Raw genomic sequence first — 12,517 nt, 5'->3', positions numbered from 1 at the left:
GTGAAATAGCAGCACCAGAAGGAAGAGGGCAAACGCAGCTCGAGCGGCTCGGAGAGCCGGCGTGGTGCAGTGGCTGGGGTGCTGGGCTGGGAGCCGGGTGACGCGGGTTCTAGTCCCCTCTCGGCCATGGAAGCTCGCGGGGTGACTCTGGGCCAGTCACGGACCTACCTCACAGGGCTGTTGTTGTGAGGATACAGCGGAGAGGAGGAGGAGGATAATGTACGCCGCCTCGGGTTCCTCGCAGGAGGAAAAGAGGCGGGGTATAAATGCAATAAATGAATAAATTTGACCCGGAAGCGCCAGGAAAAACTAAGGCGGCGTGTGTGTGCTAGCCCACCTCTCTCTCTCAGTCTACGTTTACGGTAGAGCCCGCCCCCCGCCCGCGCGCTTTCTGCTGACCCATGGGAAGGGAGGGTGGACGTTCCTGACCAATCCCGCTCGCAGAAGGCCCGCGACGCGCCCAATCGCTGCCAGCCGCCCGGTGGGGCTCCGGCGCGGGCGCCGCCTCGGCCGCCAGAGGGCCGCGGCATGTCGGGGCCGCCGGGCGGGCCGGGGCCGGGGCCGGGGCCGGGGCCGGGCGCCGGGCGGCTGCCGCCGCGGGCGCCGGGCGGCTGGGCCGTGCGCACGGTGGAGATGCACGCGGGCGGGGAGCCGCTGCGGGTGGTGCCGCCGGGCGCGCTGGGCGCGCTGGAGCCGCCGCCCGAGCTGCCCCTGCTGGCCCGGCGCCGCCGCCTGCTGGGCGCGCCGCCGCTGGACGCCGCGCGCCGCCTGCTGATGCACGAGCCGCGCGGGCACCGCGGCATGTACGGCGCGCTGCTGGGGCCCAGCGAGCTGCCCGGCGCCGCCGCGGCCGCGCTCTTCGTGCACCACGCGGGCGCCAGCGCCATGTGCGGCCACGCCGTGCTCTGCCTGGCGCGCTTCGCCCTCGACTACGGCCTGTGCGCGCCGCCGCCCGCGCCCGGCGAGGCCGCCGTCACCATCCACTGCCCCTGCGGGCCCGTCGCCGCCGTCGCCGCCTGGGACGGGCAGCGCAGCGGCAGCCGCGTCCGCTTCCGCAGCGTGCCCGCCTTCGCCGCCGCCACCGGTAGGTCGCGGGCCGCCGCGCGCTCGGCCTTCCCGCCGCGGGCCGGAGGCTGCCGGCGCGCCGCCCTCCTCCGCCGCCCTGCCCGGCTCGGAACCACGCGGCCGGCGGCTGTCTGCGCTTCCGGCGGAGCCCAGGCGAGGCGAGGGAGCCGCCGCGCGCTTGGCACTCGATCCAGCACCGCCCGAAGGTCGCAGGCGCGCCAGTATCTCCGCAACGCCAGCCCGATGCCCCAAACTGTCAACTGTTGTTCAGTCGTGCCCGACTCTTCGTGCCCCGTGGACCACAGCACGCCAGGCCTTCCTGTCCTGCGCTCTCTCCCGGAGCGTGCTCAAGTTCACATTCATTGCATCGGTGATGCTATCCAGCCATCTCATTCTCTGCCGTCCCCTTCTCCTTTTGCCTTCAGTCTTTCCCAGCATCAGGGTCTTTTCCAGGGAGTTTTCGCATTAGGTGGCCAAAATATTTGAGCTTCAGCTTCAGTATCTGTCCTTCCAATGAGCACTCAGGGTTGATTTCCTTTTGGATGGACTGATTGGACCTCCTTGCAGTCCATGGGACTTGTAAGAGTCTTCTCCAGCACCACAGTTCGAAAGCATAAATTCTTCGGCGCTCAGCCTTCCAGCTCTCACAGCCATACATTACTACTGGGAAAACCATAGCTTTGATTATCCTTTTATCTCTCCTGAATCTCCCATCAATCAGCTTCATAGTATGACCCCAGGTTCTAGTACTTTGAGAGAGGGAGAAAAATGTCTCCCTATCCACATTCTCCACACTATGCATAATTTTCAGACCTCTATCATGTCTCCCCTTGTTGTTCAGTCGTGTCCGACTCTCCGTGACCCCATGGACCACAGCACGCCAGGCCTTCCTGTCCTGCGCTCTCTCCCGGAGCGTGCTCAAGTCCGTATTCATTGCATCGGTGATGCTATCCAGCCATCTCATCCTCTGCCGTCCCCTTCTCCTTTTGCCCTCAGTCTTTCCCAGCATCAGGGTCTTTTCCAGACTGTCAATACCGAGCACGAAATGTATCCAAACCGTTGACAGCGCCGTTGCTGCTTTTAACGTCACTGTCGCTTTCGTTGTTGGCTTTCGCTGGTTTTATGTTTTCCAGCGCTTTTAACATTCTAATTGTGTTTCTGTATTTTATCGCTGTAAGCTGCCTTGGGAGGGCTCCTGCCCTGAAAGGCAGCCAAGATGTATTTTAAATTAAACAAATTAATTGGGTACAATCCCCAATTATTTAAAAAGCACAACACAAAAATCAAAATCGGGGCAATACAATGTAACGGCAAGGAGTGATATGAACTACTAATCCATCATTTCCATCTTGTGGACTATATACTGATTTTTTTCACTCCTGTCAAGCCTGTGCTGGGCTCTATGAGAACTTGTTATATGTTACATTGAGTTGTACAGATTTTGATGTTTGTGTTTTTTAAATAGTTGGGGATTGTATCCATAGTTTAAATATATTTTGTGCTCAATATTTACAGTTTATTACATTATGTTGAAGTTGTGGAAATACTGGCATACCTTCGACCTTTTCAGTCAAAGCCAGGTAGAACTCCAAAGGAGCTATCTGGGGTGCTGAACCCTAACCCCCCAAATAGGTCCAGCACTTTGGATAGCTCCTTTGGACTTCTGGCTGGCCCTGACTAAAACTCAAAATGGACTCTCAGCCCCGCCGAAATTGGAGCTACCAGTCTCCACTGGCCTTCTGAACAGATGCTCCCCTATTCGCCTGCTCTGGAAAGGGAAGAAGCCATTTAAGGTGTGCACTAAACAGGGAACAAGTCTTTCAGCTCCCAGGAACCCACAGAGGGGTGGGGGCTGCAGGGAAAAAAAGGGTCCTACAGCTCCTTGCATTCCCCAGCCAGAATGCTGGGAGTTGTAGGACTTTTTTTTCTGTCTAAACATGCATAGGATTGTGCTTGTAATGATTGGTGACAAGTTAACAGTTTGCTGCTGCTTTTCCTGTTAACCGGCTCTTATACACAAAATTATTATTGTTATTGTTAATAACATCTACATCCCACTTAATGTTAAAAAACTCAAAGCCGTTCATGTACAATATTAAAAATCACATTTAGATACAATATTAAAGCAGTATTAAAAGGAATGTCAGCAAAACAGATATGTTTAAAATAATGCCAACAAAACAAATTTCAAACTGGGTGCTCTCCGGATGTGTTGCACTACAACTTGCATCAGCGGCACCCAGTGTCCCTAACCGGGTGCCTTCCAGATGTGTTGGACTACAACTCCCATTATCCCAGGCATGATGGGAGTTGTAGGCCAATACCTGGAGGGCACTGGGTTGGGGAAGGCTGCCCCAACATGTAGAGCAGGGGTAGGCAACTTCAGGCAGTCTGGGGGCCAATTTCTACCCCTTTTTGGAACCCTCTGGGGGCTGCACCCCTACTGAAATAGTTGCTGCTGAATTTTGGTGGTGAGATATAAGCTGGAGTTTCCCTTTAAAACAAGGTGTGTGGGAAGCATGCTTTGTTTTAATGGAAAAGCATGCTCCCAGGAGCCCTGTAGGAGCACAGTTTTGCATTCAAACAACTTACCCACTCTCCACACACCTTGTTTTCAAGGGAAAATGCAGCTTTTGTGCTGTAATTTGGGGGCAGCATTCCCCAGGTATAGGAGGCATGTATGGGGTCATGGACCCTTCGCTGGACCATGTACTTTTACAGCAGTTAAAGGACTTCTCTACACCACAGACTTCAACTAGTTAATACTAGTTCCCTTTTCCCCAAGGAGTCATGGGAGTTATAAGTCTTTAGGGGCGCTACAGTTCTGGGTTACTGTCCAGAAAATGTTGGCTGTTGGGTAGTATAGAAATGTAATAAATAAATTCATATATATTTGAATTTTTGGCATTCTCACTAAGCTAAAATTCCCAAGATTCTTTGGAGGAAGCCATGATAGTTCAACTAGTATAAAACTGACATATATTTCTAGTGCAGCTGTGCACATAAAAAGAGATGTTATCTCAGCTGTAGAGGAATGTGAACGTGCTTTTTATTGCTTAAACCTTGCATGCTTTAGGATTGATATTGTTTGACTAATATGCTTAATCCCCTTTTCTGCTATTCTCCAGGCTAAAACTTTGCATCTTGGAAGAAAAACCTCTGTCCTGCACTGCCTCTCATGATTGGCCTAGTGAACCGTGCGTTTCGTTTTTAGATGCATGTAAATTCCCATGTTAATCATATCCTTTGCACTTGCTCTCATGTATTTTACCAAAATCATTCGTTGACTGTGATTTCTGTTACTTTCTGAAGTTTTAATTTACAGTGTGCAAAAACCTGTGTATCTTGTAACTTTAAAAATGCAATTCAGAAATGTATTCTGCCAGTGGTATCACTCCCTCCAATGGTGGATGCTGAAAGGATTGGAGCCAAAACGGGAGGTGTGAGAAACAAGAGGGAAGCGCCACCATGCTCAAGCTTGCAGAAATACAGAAAAAATGTTTACAAAATAAAACTGGGAGTGGGAAGAAAGACCCAGAGAGAACTGAGCATGAACTTTAGTTTCACTCCTCCCATACGGGGAATGTGAAGAAAGAGCAAGCTCCTTGGTAAGCTTTGCTCTGTCCAGGCATTCACTAGCAGGCCGAAGTGCTAGCTGGAGGAGTTCCAGCCAGTGATTCAGACAGCGACCCATGCCCTGATGTCATCCATCCCGTGGGGAGGTTCGCCAGGCCCCAAACGCTTCCTCACCCATTGGGTGTCAGCTAGAAAAGAAAAGGAGGGTATGTTAGCCTGAGCGGGAGTACAAGGGAGGACTCATTGCAATGTTTTTTTACATGCCTTTTTTTTGTTTCTACTAATAGCCACCAAGTTACTGTGTTTCCTCATATGCTTCAGTCAGCGCCCCCCCCCCCAGTCCTCAGTTGATCATGCCAGCCACTATTGAGCTGCATGAAAAAGACGCCCACGTGAAGGTTTTTATGTGAGAGGAAAAACCTCAGTTCTTTGTTCCCAGACTGATCTTTGCTATCACTATGCAGGGTAGCTAGGCAGTGCGGTTGGGGTAAGAGGATACCAGAGCAGATGAGGTAACAAGCAATGGCAACACATGCAGTAATTTTGTGTCTCTTCTCTCTCCCCCCCCCCCCTTTTGCTTGATTATCAGATGTAACCATTGATGTTCCTGGTTATGGAAAAGTGGTTGTTGATGTTGGATACGGTGGCACTTTCTATGCGTTTCTCAGTGCTGACCAATTGGGGCTTGATGTTTCTTCTTCAAAGATTAGAGATCTGGTGGATGCAGCAACTGCAGTGACTGAAGCAGTAAAAGCTCAGGTACCATCAGACTTCTCCATAGTGTACTATCTAGCCAAATACATAGCTTTGAAAAAAGTCCACAAGTTACAAGTCTTTACATTACTAATCTGTTTGCCCATACATTGTCCACATTAGCCCTCTGTAACTTAACACAAAAGACCAGGTTTTGTTAAGTCACCCTGTCAGATCACTTGTAGACAATTGTGATGCACCATAGATGACCAAAGGAGCAATCCTATGCCCCCTAGACAGTGTCTGGGGGTGTGTGGGCATAGGATAGTTCACTTTCCTGGCTCCAAGGTCAGAGCCAGGAAACCGTGCTCCCCTCCCCCTCATAGCCAGCACAGAGACAACTGTGCTGGCCACCTCTCCATGTTTGGAAAACTGAGCACGGAGACAGGGAAAAGGGGGCATTTCCAGGGGAGGGGAGGAGACCAGGGCAGCTGTGTTTGACCTATCCTATAGCCTCCTTCCCTTCCCTTCCCTTCCCTTCCCTTCCCTTCCCTTCCCTTCCCTTCCCTTCCCTTCCCTTCCCTTCCCTTCCCTTCCAAGGTGCTGCTGCTAGACTGGCAAAATTGCCGATCTAGCAGAAATGCAGGGCAACTAGAGCATGGAGGAGAAGATTGCCTCCACCGTCCTCCCACCTGCACTGGATACTTGGCAGCCCCTGAGTTTGGGGGCTGCTGGGTATCCACATTGGATTGCTCCCCAAGTTGCTTTTTAAAACCCAATTTGATTATATGATACTGCAGATGAGGTTTCTTTCACAGACACATCAAATAAAGTTGATGCAGATCACCATGTATCCGTTGTTAAGAAATACTGTTTTTTGTGGACAGCTAATCCTTTTATAAAGCCGCTAATACAAGGCATACATTATTTTACTAGAAAAAGATGTTTGAACAGCTTTGGGCTAGAAACAGGTTTATGTAGTCTTCTGAAGCCTGAATGAATATGAAGCACATTGCTACTCATGTAGTAAGTTGCTCTTGGGCAGTTGGGAGTAAGAACTGCGGTATTACATGCTAGAAAGGAAGAGGAGAAATTCCAAAAAATTCTCCAGCAGAAGCTGAACTGTAATATCCTCAAATATAATTCCTGTGCTGCTGCTGCCTTCTGATTGGATGGTTGCTGGGAACAAACTCCACCAGTCTTCTGCCACCTGTATTGGCTTCCAATTGGCTTCCGGGCATCATATAAGGACCTATGCAGCATAGTTCCAATCTTACGAAGAGATTGCCAGCTCTCCAGCATCCTGCCCTGAGCTGGGTGTCCTTTTAATAATATCACCTGTGATTAGTTCTTTTTAGAATTTCTCTGCGGTAAGATGATTTTAAACTTAGAAACCTTAGAAGTGATCTTGCAGATATTCTACCGCTCCCCCACCCTCTGTGAGTGGGGAGCCCCTGAGCCCTGGGCATGCATCGCGGAGCTGTCCACTGCCTTCCAGATAGACTGTCTTTCAACCATTGCCAGAACAGCATTGTAGGAAACGCTTCCTAGATCAGCCTCCCCCAACTGGTACCCTCCGATGTTTTGGACTTCAGCTCCCATCAACCTCAGCCAGTGTGGCAATGTTCAGGAGTGCTGGGAATTGTAGTCCAACACAACTGGAGGGCACCTGGTTGGGGAAGGCTGCCCAAGAGAATTTCTCCTCAGAATGGTTTTTTCTCACTGTTTTCATTTTCTCTCATCATCCTTTGTGTTGACTCATATTCTTTGTTTGGCTTACTCTTTGTAGCCTAATCTGTATATTAGACATACGGACAAAGATGAAATAAAGAGGTGTGCCTATATGTATCTCTTTATCCATTGCCTAATGTATGGTACACTGTGAATCCAAGAAGCGTCTTGTGTGGGAAAGGTCTTGATCTCAGTCCTGATCAGCGTCATCTTTGCCTCAGCGAGGCCCATAACACTGACTTTTGTCTGTGTTTGAATTGTTACCATCCCAGGTTTTTTGCTTGGAAATCTGAAAAAACCTCAACTACGTTACTTTCAGAATAGTGCCAGAAAAAGGAATTTATCTATCTGTCTGTCTATGTGTGTTGGGAGATACCCGCCAAATGCAGTTGTGTGAAGAGTTTACAGAGAGAACACACCGAGTAGATCAGTTGGTACCCCTTGTAGAGAAAATAGGGCCCCAAGTTTACACTCGAGAGTGGCGGTAACTGTGTAGGTATAAAGAGGAGGTGGATATAATACAGCTAACTATTTTGATGCACTTCTCTGATTCTGTTTTAATAAGTGGTTAAAATGTTCTCTAGTTCAAAGTTCACCATCCTGTCATTGAAGACGTGGCTTTCATTTATGGGACTATACTGACGGATGGAAAAGATGAATTTAGTGATGAACCAACAAGCAACATATGTGTGTTTGCAGATGCACAGGTAAAAAATCAAATGCGAAGGAAGTTCCACCCTGACCCTTTATCACAGGGTTCCCCGATGGTAATTGTAGCAGTGATATCCAGAGGGGAAAAGTAGAGAAGATATTTATGTAGAAGTCATGAGGCCTGGATTCTTAGCTCTTTTAATTAATCTAGTTCTTCTAGCTCTTAGGAGAATAAAAAAAATGTCTTGGTCTAGCTGCAGCTCCAAGATCTGATCAACAAAGTCTCAAGCAAATGAAGCCAGGGCTACAGTAGAAAAAAAGAAGTTTCCACTCCTGACAAGTTAACTGAGATGATGCTTGATGGGGAAAAGTTCTGGTGTTTGATCAGGAAAGAGAAAGTAGTGCAAGAAATTCACACTTCTGTTGCAGGGCCAACTTCCTTTAAAAAAAGAAGAGTAGGCATGCCCTTAATCAAGAGAGTAATTTACATTTCTGGGCATATACATGTCCCTCCCCTCTTTAGTATTGAATAGCGCGGTTCACCAGGCACATAGATACTTGGCACAGAGGCCACGTGATTGCAATCTGTGTTTTGTTTTATTAGTTTTGTTTTCCACTTTCCTGTTGGCATGCTCAAGTTGGCTGACACAGTCACCGTTGCATAATGCAGCAGCATATTAATACAGAAATGCAGCAAAAATTAGAACCACATGAAACATTATTCTTGATAGAAAATTGGCGTGTTGGCTATCCTGCCTCTCTTAGCGGTTGGTTTTGAAGGTTTTCTGCAGCAGCTGTGATGGCAAATGGGAGAGCTGAGCTTGGCCCCCGCTACTGATAGCTGATGGGTTTCTCTTACGATAGCAGCTATAGTTTCTTTAATTACCAAAAGGTGTTTTAATCTGGAAGTTTATTGGTGGGATAATTATGGAGCTGGGCACAAAGACCTCTTCCCTTTGTAGAGAAGGGGGGATGTAGCATAATCTGCTTGCTTAGATATTAAAATCCACATTAGAGGCCTTCTGCAGGTTCCCCCACTATCTTGAGGTGAGGCGGGTGATGATATGACTTTCTCATGGCAATCCATGATGTGGTGTTATGACCAGCCTCAAACCACACATACTCCTCCCACCTTTTCCCCTGAATGTCGGGGAGGAGAAGCTTCGATTTCTGGTTTGTTCGCCACTTAATTGGAACCGGACTATGTTTTGTGCAAACAGTAGTTTGCTAGTTTCACACAACACAGCAAACCATAACTGGAAGCGTACCCTCTTCCTTCATATTCAGCTTCCCAGCATGTATATTTGACAAAGCCTAGTGGTGGAAGTGGGCAGACATAGAATCCCAGTAAAAAATTAATCGACGTTTGTTGCATAACTGAACGATGCAGCTAAAAACACAGATTGTATTCTTCCGAACTAGGTTGACCGAAGTCCTACTGGGTCAGGTGTGACAGCGCGCATTGCCTTGCAATACCATAAGGGGCTAATTCAACTGAACCAGACCAGGACCTTCAGAAGCAGTTCAACTAGTTCCGTGTTCACCGGAAAAGCAGTAAAGGCAAGTTCCACATGTATGTGGGGGAGGCTTTACCCTAAAAGCTTGCTTATAAACCTTTACAATAAATACAGTTTAGAAGACAGTTTAGGGCATTTAGAAAACATTTGCCTAATGTTGATGCAAATCATGGACTGTCAGCTTTGCTTTTTTTTTGGATATTACTAAGCTGGGGACTCAAATCCTTCATCCACAAGGATTTCATCCACAAGGATTGTCCGCAAGTGAACAGAATCACTGTTACTATTGATCAAATGCTCCTAGCAAGCTAAGAAAAAACATGATCTAATTTGTTTATTTACTTTTATTTTATAAAATTTTTATCCTGCTCCTCATTACATGTGATCTCGGCGCAGGTCACAACAATCAAACAAAAAGATATAATTTCAAAACAGAAGCACCAGATCAACCAATTGTCAAAAGGCCTGCTGAAAGAGAAAAGCTTTCAGTTGGCATCAAAAGGTGTTTAATGTAGTGTGCAGGATCGGCGGGGATCGCTGTCTTACCCAGCATCCTTCAGACCCATCACGGTGTTGCCAGGGCGTCCTGCACCCTCCCAGATGCCGGTCTCAAGGAGGCAGGCTATGCCAGGGCAATGGCGAGCGGTGGCGGCGCAAGTGCATAGTTGCGCCAGCCAGCACGTGCTCCAGGCTTGTGCTGATAACTGAATGGATTCACCTGGAAGAGGGAGGGGTGAAGAGGCTGATAGGAGGAAAAGCAGTCTGATGCTGGGTAAAAAGTGGGAAGAGGAGATAGAGGGGAGGTGGAGAAGAGACGGGGAGACGAACAGAGACCCAGACAGCAGGAGAGAGACACAAGCCAGGGGCGAGGAACAGCTTTGTACCTGGGAAACGACAGCCTCCAGTCCTCAGAAGTGCTTAATCTATTGGGGAGAGAAAAGGCCTACCACCCTTCCTCCAGTGCCCCTTTAAGAGCGAGCTCCCAAAATGCTGCAACAGACTTTCCCGCTCAAGACTGGAGGAGCTGGCGTTTTCTCCAGGAAAGGTACAGGGAGGAAACAGCAGAGAAAGATTTAGCAGCTGTGGGCACTGTTGCTTCTGGTACATTTGGCAGAGACAAAGAGGGGGCGAGATTATTTACCTGCCTGGCGTAAGTCCCTGCTGTAGGTGAAGGTGGAGAGAATTCTCCTAACAAAAATGGTTTTATGTTCTGTTGGAAGACAGCCAGTGTTGTAACTAGGAGAGTCTATTTCTAGCTTCTGTGTCTCTGATGGAGTCAGTGAACCAAGGAGGTTTTGATGTGCCTTCGCCACAAGACCCGCTCACATGTAGGAATCAACTAAAGCCTGCAAGGGTTGGGGGGAGAATGCCATGAGTGCAGCTGCTGAGAAGGCCCTCTGATGAGTTATAGATTTGTTTAACCGCTGCCAGTGATGTCATCCTCACAAATGCTTCCCCAGCATTTTATTCACGTGATGGAGCCATTATGTTAATCTTGAATAAAGGATTAAAGGTGGCTCCCTCTGCTCAGAACATATAGTCTCCCTTTTGCTTATATGCTGGCTATATTTAGGACAGTGGATGAAATCCAGTATTGCATGAATGGAAGGCAGCTTGTCCAGTGGATCCCCCCCCCACAGCTCCCCCCAAAAGCCTCTCCAGAGGGTTGTGGGGAACCCACACAACATAGACAGGGTTCACACGGTGGACTGTCACGTCATGTGAACTGTGACCACTTCCCGCAGGTTGGCTTATTTGGGGGCAACAAGTCACCTGACAACCCATGGCTTGTTCTAGAGGTTGTTCAACCCACAACGGGTTGGCATATCATCTGAGCCCAGCAGATCCAACCCATCATGGTTTGCAGGGATCAGGTACAGGGCTGCTTGGCAAGAGCAGCAAAAACCCCTACCGCTCTGCCTGATCACGGCTGTGATTGCTCTTCACAATCTCCCCTGTGCCACCTCAAGCCTCCCTTGCCAGCGACGACCCCACCAGCAGTACCCAAATGGCACTTTGGAGGGGCTGTCACTTGTTCACCAAGCCCTTTGGTAAAATTATTTTTTCAGCCCCCCAGATGAGCAGAAAATGTCTACATAATTTTTATTAGTATTTTTTTCTCAGCTTTTCGCAGTTGTCCAAGGGTACACTTGTGGCTGTCAAACATATATATAGCCTTGCGTTGTCTATTGCCTTGAATGATTCAGCTGTCAAAGGAAGGAACTGCCATGTGAAATATACAAGGTAACTGACAAGACAGGACCCAACTTTGACAGCCGTTGACAATTGACAGGTGGGGAAAAGGGGACCAGATTGCCCCCTTAGCAAGGTGATTCCCAGGGTTCTGATGGTTGAGCTGACACTCGGGGGTGCCCTGCTCCCATTCCACACTAGCCTAAGTCTCCACCAAGTCCTTTAAAGAGCAATCTACGGTCTATCCCCTTTTCACGGCTCCCATTCGGACCAGTTACTGCCACGGTTGCTGTGAACGGGAGCCACGAAAAGGGAGGAGTGTAGATCTCCCTTAAAAGGACTTGCTAGAGACTTGGGCAAGTGTGGAATGGAAGTGGGGCACCTCCAAGGGTCAACTCAACACTTAGAACCCTGGGGGTCACCTTGCTAAGGGGGCATGGGAAAAAGACCATGGAATGAAAACGTGGTCGCAGTTGAAGAAGGGAGGGGATGGGATGGCCAGACAAGCTGGGCCATCTGCTTCAAAGTCCTGTGGGATATGTGCCAGAGCCAGCTGGAGGACCACGAGGGGAAACAACCACACTAAGCCTGATTGCATATTGGGTTTTATCCAGTGGCAACCAGTTCTTTTCTTCTCACCTTAGTTTTCAATCTGGATGGCGTGTCTCTGCTAATTAACTCAGAAAAAGTTAATGTCTTTTTCCAGGTTAATCTCAATTGTTTTCTTTTGACCCAGGAAACTAAATGTGGTGACCACAATGCTGTTATAGTAGAAGTCTCGGGAGAAGCCTTTTATACTGGAACATCAACCTTCACTTTTGAAGAGGAGGACCCGCTGAAATACGGTTTCTTTCTCAAGTAACTGAGCTGCTATTCTGCTTCCATCTTTCTAAGAACCATGATGAAAATGGTTCATGTTTTGCTGTGTTTAGATTTGGCCTTTACCCCGTTTCTTACTGGTAACTAATACTCAAATTCAGTTTCATATAGAATTCTGCTGGTCCTTGTTTCTGCGTAATGAGAGCATAGTGATTAAAAGGATTGAGCTGTGAACCATGAATACTCTAGTTCAAATTTCATCTGTCAGAAAC

At 48.4% G+C, this 12,517-nt stretch overlaps 1 protein-coding gene across 3 annotated transcripts; it reads left to right on the top strand.

The window, feature by feature from the left end:
- Positions 1 to 439: 439 nt before the first annotated feature.
- L3HYPDH (trans-L-3-hydroxyproline dehydratase) lies at positions 440 to 12,486 on the top strand. 3 transcript variants are annotated; one of them, XR_014788030.1, is made up of 6 exons: positions 440 to 1,084; positions 5,231 to 5,400; positions 7,650 to 7,772; positions 9,139 to 9,276; positions 11,358 to 11,477; positions 12,163 to 12,486. XR_014788030.1 is itself a non-coding variant. In XM_084836118.1 (5 exons), the coding sequence occupies exons 1-5, from the start codon at positions 529 to 531 to the stop codon at positions 12,286 to 12,288; spliced, it is 1,113 nt and encodes a 370-aa protein (XP_084692244.1). In that variant the 5' UTR covers positions 440 to 528; the 3' UTR covers positions 12,289 to 12,486. The 3 variants fall into 3 exon arrangements, 2 of the variants coding, with proteins under 2 accessions (XP_084692244.1, XP_084692258.1); XM_084836118.1 differs by lacking the exon at positions 11,358 to 11,477; XM_084836132.1 differs by lacking the exon at positions 11,358 to 11,477 and having other exon boundaries at positions 9,139 to 9,289.
- Positions 12,487 to 12,517: the final 31 nt, after the last annotated feature.

The sequence above is a fragment of the Heloderma suspectum genome, chromosome 1, assembly GCF_057233095.1.
Source record: "Heloderma suspectum isolate Gila_16-S chromosome 1, 16-S_ref, whole genome shotgun sequence".
Classification (NCBI taxonomy): Eukaryota; Metazoa; Chordata; class Lepidosauria; order Squamata; family Helodermatidae; genus Heloderma; species Heloderma suspectum.
This window is presented reverse-complemented; position numbering and strand designations above follow the sequence as displayed.

Coding starts and splice junctions, on each gene's coding strand:
- L3HYPDH (XM_084836118.1), top strand. CDS start 529: ATGTCGGGGCCGCCGGGCGGGCCGGGGCCGGGGCCGGGGCCGGGGCCG. Junction 1,085..5,230: donor CGCCTTCGCCGCCGCCACCG/GTAGGTCGCGGG, acceptor CTTGATTATCAG/ATGTAACCATTGATGTTCCT. Junction 5,401..7,649: donor CTGAAGCAGTAAAAGCTCAG/GTACCATCAGAC, acceptor AATGTTCTCTAG/TTCAAAGTTCACCATCCTGT.